At 39.6% G+C, this 9,125-nt stretch overlaps 1 protein-coding gene across 1 annotated transcript in view; it reads left to right on the top strand.

The window, feature by feature from the left end:
* Nucleotides 1–700: 700 nt before the first annotated feature.
* Nucleotides 701–9,125, top strand: part of CLSPN (claspin) — a 32,351-nt gene continuing 23,926 nt past the window's right edge. Inside the window, exons 1-6 of the mRNA XM_077753107.1 lie at nucleotides 701–796; nucleotides 4,192–4,300; nucleotides 5,068–5,513; nucleotides 6,303–6,464; nucleotides 7,541–7,618; nucleotides 8,604–8,676. Coding sequence (XP_077609233.1) covers nucleotides 773–796; nucleotides 4,192–4,300; nucleotides 5,068–5,513; nucleotides 6,303–6,464; nucleotides 7,541–7,618; nucleotides 8,604–8,676 — 892 coding nt within the window. The 5' untranslated portion in view covers nucleotides 701–772. The remainder of the gene's footprint in view (nucleotides 797–4,191; nucleotides 4,301–5,067; nucleotides 5,514–6,302; nucleotides 6,465–7,540; nucleotides 7,619–8,603; nucleotides 8,677–9,125) is intronic.

Raw genomic sequence — 9,125 nt, 5'->3', positions numbered from 1 at the left:
GGCAAAAAGATAGTAACTAGCAAAGTGACAAGGGATTAGAATTGTCTGGGATTAGTCTGACTCCAGACCTTTTATTCTTTTTCCTGCCTTGTCCAAAGAGTCTAGAAATGGTATGGGTGAGTGTTTTCTGCATCCTCAAATTAAATTTAAATAAAATTATAGAGGTTATCCAAAGATATTATTTGGTATCTGAGCAGCCCACGAAACTTTTCTGTTTGTTCAGTGGCGTGAATGCTATGTATACAAGAAGGAGCAGGTAGGATTTAGCTGCTCCAGAGATGGAGGTCCTGGAGAAAATCCCCACAGGTGCCTTCGGTTGCCCTGGGATCTTCCAGCTCACTTCCCCCGCCTGGAAGCCGTACTCCGAAAATAGCGCTGTGGCAAGGGTCAAAGGTTAAAGGCCACAAGTCGCCTGGTACCGCCTTGCAAAGCCAGAGGGACTGACGGTCTGGATGGTCTGGCAGCCGGGAGAATCCCAGCCTAGTTTAGGTTGTATCGACGCGGAGGAGCCGAGACCCGCCAACCTTACTCAGATTATATTCTCCCGGCTGGCCAAAGGTGCTTCGTGATTGGTAGGACGGTGTGGGGGCGTGGCCTCATGTAGAAACACTCCTCCGGATTGGTGTAAATCGTTAGGGCGGGGCCTCCACTCTTGCTGGGCGCGAAAGCTCGAACGCTGTTGCGGGGCTGGAGACCGCGGAGCAGCTGCTCCCGGGCCAAGGGAACCGGAGACCTGCTCCGTCACAAGCGAAGCGCTGGGGAAGCCGGAGTCATGACGGGCGAAGTACTTTCTGAGGTGGGTTCGTGCACTTACAGCCATCCGCGGCTGCGGAGGCCTGNGTAATTAAGAGAATGTTTTAATACAATTTTTAAAAATAAAAGTTGAAGCAAAAATTCCATTATTTGGTTTTGAACAAAATATCAGACTTTTAAATAAAGACAAGATCTGACCCTGCGCATGCACTACTCCACGTCATGTGCCTATAATCCTGGCCCTGGTTCCAGTAAAACTTTATTTACAAAAATAGTAGGCTGACCTCATGAGCCATAGTTTGCCAGTTTGATTTTTTTTTTTAACGTTGTACTATTGTCTTGATTACTAAGGTTTTTGAGACTTGACTCTGTTCTTTCCCTTTTCCTGGCCCTGACTGTGACTGATAACAGGTATAAATTGCACAGAATAAAGTGATTAAAGCATCACCATGTATTGAGTTACGTGGTTATCTAAACTCGGTTTCCACATCCACAAAGAATCATACTGCTTTGGATTGTTGGGAGAATCATCAGCACATAGGTGATGATCCTCAGTGATTCCTCAATACCTGTTGGTTATTATTTTAATAATTATACCAAACATTTAAAACAATTTAACAGTTGTTAGAGAAGCCATTAGGGTGAGTAGTGCCCTACTTTATTACAGATATTAATGTCTACCCCCTATTGAGTTGATTCAGAGGCCAAAGAACACCAGGGATGTAAGAGACCTGGCCTCTAGGGTCAGCCTGGTCACTTGACTGGTCATGTCACCTAACACACCCATCCTACTTATACTTTTTACTGGTGATTTTTTTTAATGTTTTATTTATTTTTGAGAGAGAGAAAGAGAGAGGTGGACAAAGGCAGAAAGAGACAGAGAATCCAAAGCAGGCTCCACACTATCAGCACAGAGCCCTGTGCAGGTCTCAAACCCAGGAACTGTGAGATCATGAGCTGAGCCAAAGTCAGAAGCTTAACTGACTGAGCCACCCAGGCACTCCTACCGTGACCTTTAAAATGGTTTTATTTGGGGGGCGCCTGGGTGGCTCAAGTCAGTTGAGTGTCTGACATGGGCTCAGGTCATAATCTCACAGTTTTAGGTTCAAGACTTACATCAGCCTCTGTGCTGACAANGAGAGAGAGAAAGAGAGAGGTGGACAAAGGCAGAAAGAGACAGAGAATCCAAAGCAGGCTCCACACTATCAGCACAGAGCCCTGTGCAGGTCTCAAACCCAGGAACTGTGAGATCATGAGCTGAGCCAAAGTCAGAAGCTTAACTGACTGAGCCACCCAGGCACTCCTACCGTGACCTTTAAAATGGTTTTATTTGGGGGGCGCCTGGGTGGCTCAAGTCGGTTGAGTGTCTGACATGGGCTCAGGTCATAATCTCACAGTTTTACGTTCAAGACCTACATCAGCCTCTGTGCTGACAACTCAGAGCCTGGAGCCTGCTTTAGATTCTGTGTCTCCCTCTCTCTCTGCCCCTCCCCCTGCTAGCTCTCTGTCTCTGTTTCTGTCTCTGTCTCTCAAAAATAAATATAAGTCAGTCAAGAGAAAGACAAATATTGTATGACTTTACTCATATGTGGAATTTAAGATACAAAACAGATGAACATAAGGGAAGGGAAGCAAAAGTAATATAAAAAGAGGGTGGGGCACAAAAGAGAAGAGACTTAAATATAGAGAACAAACTGAGTGNGTTGAGTGTCTGACATGGGCTCAGGTCATAATCTCACAGTTTTAGGTTCAAGACCTACATCAGCCTCTGTGCTGACAACTTAGAGCCTGGAGCCTGCTTTAGATTCTGTGTCTCCCTCTCTCTCTGCCCCTCCCCCTGCTAGCTCTCTGTCTCTGTTTCTGTCTCTGTCTCTCAAAAATAAATATAAGTCAGTCAAGAGAAAGACAAATATTGTATGACTTTACTCATATGTGGAATTTAAGATACAAAACAGATGAACATAAGGGAAGGGAAGCAAAAATAATATAAAAAGAGGGTGGGGCACAAAAGAGAAGAGACTTAAATATAGAGAACAAACTGAGTGTTGTTGGAGGAGTTGTGGCTGGGAGGATGGGCTAAATGGGCAAGGGGCATTAAGGAAGACACTTGTTGGGATGAGCACTGGTGTTATATGTAGGGGATGAATCACTGGATTCTACTCCTGAAATCAGTGCACTATATGCTAACTAACTTGGAAGTAAATTTTAAAAATAAATTAAAAAAAATAAACATTAAAAAAATTTTAATGGTTTTATTTGGAATTTTCAGACATATATGAACATAGAAAGGCTGTATAATGAACCTATTACCTAACTTAAATAGTTATCAAATCATACCAATCATGTTTCATTTATAGCCCATCCACTTTCACCCTTACTGGAATATTTGGCTTAACCGACTGAGCCACCCAGGCGCCCCCTCACTGGAATATTTGGAAGCAAATTCCAGACATCATTTCATTCAAAAATATTTCATTATGTATCTCTAAAAGATAACTGTTTTCCAAAACACATAACCACAAATATTACTGCATCTAAAAAGCTTAGTATTATTGCTTAATACTAAATAGTGTTCAGATTTCATTGACTCAGATGTATACCTTCTGTTTATTTATTTTGTTTTATTTTAGAAAGGCAGAAAGAGTACGTGAGCTGGGGAAAGGGAGAGAGAGAGAGAGAGAGAGAGAGAGAGAGAGAGAATCTTAAGCAGGCTCCACATAGCATGGAACCCAACACAGGGCTCAATCCCACAACCCTGGGATCACTACCTGAGCTGAAATAAAAAATCCGATGCTTAACCAGCTGAGCCACCCAGGTGCCCATCTGTTTATTTGTATCAGGACCAAAGTCTGCATATTGTATGGGGCACCTGGCTGGCTCAGTCTGTAGAGCATGGGACTCTTGATCTTGGGGTTATGGGTTGGATGTAGAGATTACTTTAAAAAATAAAAACAATAACAAAGTGCATACTGCAATTGTTGATGTGTGTGTGTGTGTATGTATGTATGTATCTTATCCTTTGTATAGGTCTCCCTCCTTTCCTTTCTCTTTTTTTCTTGCAGTTCACTCTAAAAGAAACACATAATTTGTCTATAGGGCTTTTTTTTCACATCAGGATTGCAATTCTGTGATGTTATTTAACATGTCATTTGGATATACTGAGAAGCAGTTCAAACAGAAAATGTATAATAAATGCTTGATTCTTTTTATGTACCATTACTCAAAATGAAGCATTGCCTCTATAGTATCCTTCAAAGGTGAACAATGAATTTTTGGGTTTTTTTGTCTAGTAATTCTTAATGTCATCCCTTCACTGAACCATTGTATTGATGTTTTCCTTACTTCAGCCTGCGGATCCTATGATGATTTGTGTATCATTATGTACTCAGAGCTTTCTGTCACCAGCTGGTTAAAGGAAAGTGTGTTCTCATTTTCCAGGTTCACCTAGAAATCAGTGATCCAAAACTTATCTCACAGGAAGAAGCAGATAGTCCTTCAGACAGTGGACAAGGCAGCTGTGGAACAATTGTGCCCTTGAGTGAGGAAGGTTTGTAATAGTAATTTTATTTTTAAATTTTTAATGTTTTAATTTTATTTATTATTTTTTTAATGTTTTATTTATTTGTGAGAGAGAGAGCAGGGGAGGGTCAGAGCAAGAAGGAGACACAGAATCTGAAGCAGGCTCCAGGCTCTGAGCTAGCTGTCAGCACAGAGCCCAACGCGGGGCTCGAACCCACAAACGGTGAGATCTAACCTGAGCCAAAGTTGAACGATTAACCGACTGAGCCACCCATGCGCCCCTTAATTTTATTTTTAGAAATAGAATGTGTGGGCCTGGGTCATAAGTAGATTAGATTAGTTTCATTATTTTCTTGATTCTTTAAATTATTAATGCCTGACCTTATTGTTTGTCTTATTTATTATAAGAGCAAAATTATAGTGCATGTACCCTTTTGAAATTAACCATTTCTGTTATATTATTAAATGTGTAAAATGTCTAGGAGCTACCACATTGCATGGTTGAAGGCATTCATCCTTTAATAAAAGGATTTTTAATACCTGCCAAAAGAATTAGAACAACTTTACACTTTGTAAATATATATAATTACATTTCTCAGTAAGAGACATTTTCAGGGAAAATGGTTCTTAAAACCTATTTTTAGATTTGCTCTGCTCTAATCGGTTCTTAGTGGTAGTTACATAATTCCACAAGGTGACATAGCACTTGGGTGATTGGATGTTTTTTAGGAGTAGGGGGACTAGGAGGAGGACCAAATAACAGTAGACCTCTGAAAAAAATTATGTTTCCTCCAGATTCAGATGAAGAGATATTTGTGAGTAAGAAATTAAAAAGCAGGAAGCTGCTACAAGACAGTGATTCTGAAGGAGAGGACACAAATGTCTTTCCAGAGGAAACTTATGAGATCATCGAGGATGAAAATAAAGAGAACTTATATGCCAGAAAAAATGGAAAAGTCAGAAGGATTTACAACACTCTGGCAGACAGTGCTGGAAGTGACATTGAGGAGTCTTTGTATCAGGAAAATCTTGAAACTCAGGTGAAGCCTTGCTTAGAGCTGAGTCTCCAGTCTGAAAACTCCGTGGGCTTTACAGTTGACAGAAAGATTTCTAAAAAACCCAAACATGATAAAGAAGGAACGGAAGGGAAATCAAAAGTAAAATCAAAGAGAAGACTTGAGAAAGAGGAAAAAAAGATGGAAAAAATCAGACGGCTAAAAAAGAAACAAACCAAAAATGAGGTATATTTAAAAGAATAAATTTGTTCTGTTTTTTTTTTATGTTTTTTATTTTATTTTTGAGCGAGAGAGAGAGCAAGCATGAACAAGGAAGGGGCAGAGAGAAAGGGAGACACAGAATCTGAAGCAGCTCCAGGCTCTGAGCTGTCAGCAGAGAGCCTGCAGCTGGACTTGAACTCAGGGTCAGACGCTTAACTGATGAGCCACCCAGACACCCTCAAATTTGTTCTTTCTAAGGCAGATTAACATCTTAGCAAAAATTGATTTTAGTTCTTGAGGTTTCTGCACTCAGAATATGGCCTTGAGTTGATTGTTTTGCGTTGGGGGTAATGAGGTACGTAATTTAAAACTTGTTGGTCTTATTCTCCATTTTGGATACACAGAGGATAAATGGATTTCTGATTTTCTTTGCAAGCACATGGAGTATTGCTGCTTGTTATCTGATGAAAATGAACTTTCAGAGGAGTATTTTTTTAGGCATCCATAAGTCAGAAGTCTTGTTTGCTAACTAGAAAAACCATCCTTTTATAAACTGGCTGTTTGATAAGTATTTGAGTTTTCAAAAGTATTTATTTTTTGTTAAGTTAGTTTTGGACAGTGGCATAAAATCACAGCATAGACTTGAAAGGATGACTGTGGGTAGGAACCAGGGAGAATGTTCTAAAATGCTGAATATTTGTCTACTAATATATGATGGTCTTTTTATATAGCCTGGTCCAAATTACCTTATGATATTGTGAAATATTGGAATTTGAGTGATTGGATTTTGCTTTGTCTTTATGCATTGTCCAGGAGGATGATGTGAAACAGCCATTTAATGATAGTGGCTGTCTTCTTGTGGATAAAGACCTTTTTGAAACTGGATTGGAGGAAGAAAATAACTCTGCATTAGAAGATGAAGAGTCATTAGAATCAATACGGGCAGCTGTGAAAAACAAAGTAAAAAAGCACAAGGCAAGTAAAAGATGATTGTAAAAGAGCTAACCCACTGCTTCTAACCTTTGCTTTATTTTCTGATTTACTGTTGGAGCCATTTTTTTTAAGAGAGAAAGAGCATTTGAACAGGGGAGAGAGAGAGAGGGAGAGAGAATCTTAAGCAGGCACTGAGTGCAACACAAGCCTCGATCCCACAACCCTGGGATCATGATCTGTGCTGAAATCAAGAGCTGGAAACTCAACCGACTGAGCCACCTGGGCACCCTTAAATTTTTTTTTTTTTTTTTAGTGTTTATTTTTGAGAGAGAGAGAGAGAGAACAAGCAGGGGATGGGCACAGAGAGAAGGAGAAACAGAATCTGAAGCAGGCTCCAGGCTCTGAGCTGTCAGCACAAAGCCTGATGGCAGGGCTCGAACTCATGAACCATGAGATCATGACCTGAGCCGAAGTTGATGCTTAACCGACTGAGCCACCCAGGCGCCCTTGAAACTTTTTTTTTTTTTAACTCAAGAAAACATGTGGCAATTGATTTTAGTTTTTTGGCTGTTAATTTTGGAATCAGAGAGTACAAGTGATAGACATGCTAACTTGTATGGGAGCTAGTATTTTAATTATCCTCATAGCAATGTTAGGGTAAAAAAAAGTGAGATACTTTACATTTCGTAAGAAGCAAGTAAGTAATGGGACAGAGGTATACATTTATAATCCTGTGGTCTCTAAGAAATAAACCTAAAGTGTTTATGGAAGGGTATCAAAGGGAAGCAGCAGTCAAAACCTCTTTGTCCTGAGTGTTTGGAAGCAGTTCTTGCTGAGATTACCTTTCGCTCCCTGGGAGTCATTGTCCCTCCTTAGGGAAAGATGAAATACAGGAGTGTAAGAAATAAGGGCCCAAGCTTCATTTGAGGCAGGAATTTTTTTTCTAGGCCTTATGGGATGCTGTATGTTTAAAACTTTCTATATGATAATTAATTGACTTTTTATCAATATAGCATGATGTGATGTTGCAGTACAAAAGCAATCTTTTGAGTAAGCAACATCTCTTATTTGAGTTTAATTTTTGTTCATGGTTTTCAACTTGTAATCTTCTCTTTCAGAAAAAGGAGCTATCTTTGGAGAGTGGGGTCTATTCATTTGAAGAAGAAACTGAGTTATCAAAAGGCACCATACGGAAGGTGGGATAGAGCTCTGTATGTTGTCATGTTGATTTCTTTCCCCAAGAGTTGTGAATTTCTGAGGCATAAATCTTTTATCAAGTCTATCATTTTCCTGGTACCCATGGTATTGCTTTGTGTATAGTAGGGACACAAATACAGATTGTATTGAATTAATTCTATGTTATGTGCAAATGAATGATCTCCCACTGTGTTTGTTTATTTTTTAATTTATTTATTTAAATTCAAGTTAACATCCAGTTCAGTATTGGTTTCAGGAGTAGAACCCTGTGATTCATCACTCATAACACCCAGTGCTCATCTTCCTTAATACCCATCACCTATTTAGCCCATTCCCCACCTACATCCTCTCCAGCAGCAAAATACAGTTTGTTTTCTGTATTTAAGAGTCTCTTATGGTTTGCCTCTCTCTGTTTTTATCTTATTTTTCCTTCCCTTCCCCTGTGTTCATCAGTTTTGTTTCTTAAATTCCACATGAGTGAAATCATATGATACTTGTTGTTCTGTACCTGAATTATTTTGCTTGGCATAATATACTCTAGCTCCATCCATGTTGTTGCAAACGGCAAGATTTCATTCTTTTTGATTGCTGAGTAATGTTCCATTCTGTGTGTGCATGTGTGTATACATTGTGTGTGTGGGGTGCATACACATACATGTACATACACAGTACACAATGTACATACACAGACATATACACATACCACATCTTTATCCATTCATCAGTCGATGGACATTTGGGCTCTTTCCATAATTTGGCTATTGTTGCTAGCACTGCTATAAACACTGGGGTGCACATGCCCCATTGAATCAGCATTTTTGTTATATCCTTTGGATAAATACTTAGTAGTTTATATTGTACTGAACTTATTAGTGCTTACTATTCCCTCTCCATCCTCTTTTCTTGGACAGGGCAAACTCTTGAAGGATGAATGTCTTTCCGGATAGTGGCATTAATGTACTCTCACTCTTTGTTTTCTTTAAGGAAAGGAAGGCAGCCAAATTAAGTAAGGAGGCATTAAAAAAACTGCATAGTGAAACTCAGCGCCTTATTCGAGGTAATCTAAACCAGTATAGTAACTTTGTGGCAAACCACAATATTTCTTTGTAAGCTCAACTTGGATATTGGGAAATTTTGTTTTTTTAACACTCGTAATATGTATTATAATACCAGGTTTAGAATTGATCTTGGTGAGGAGCGCCTGGGTGGCTTGGTCGGTTGGGCGGCTGACATCAGCTCAGGTCATGATCTCACAGTTCGTGGGTTCGAGCCCTATGGTGGGCTCTGTGCTGACAGCTAGCTCAGAGCCTGGAGTCTGTTTCAGATTCTGTGTCTCTCTCTCTCTCTGACCCTCTCCTTAACGCTGTCTCTCTCAGAAATAAATAAAACGTTAAAAAAAAAAATTTAAAAAAAAAAGAATTGGTCTTGGTGAATGGCCATTGTTTTTTTTTCTTAAATGTTTGNAAAAAAAAAATTAAAAAAAAAAAGAATTGGTCTTGGTGAATG

This window comes from Crocuta crocuta, unplaced genomic scaffold (genome assembly GCF_008692635.1).
Source record: "Crocuta crocuta isolate KB4526 unplaced genomic scaffold, BGI_CrCroc_1.0 scaffold303, whole genome shotgun sequence".
NCBI lineage: Eukaryota > Metazoa > Chordata > Mammalia > Carnivora > Hyaenidae > Crocuta > Crocuta crocuta.
The sequence above is the reverse complement of the archived record's forward strand: the minus strand, read 5'-3'. Positions and strand labels throughout refer to the sequence as shown.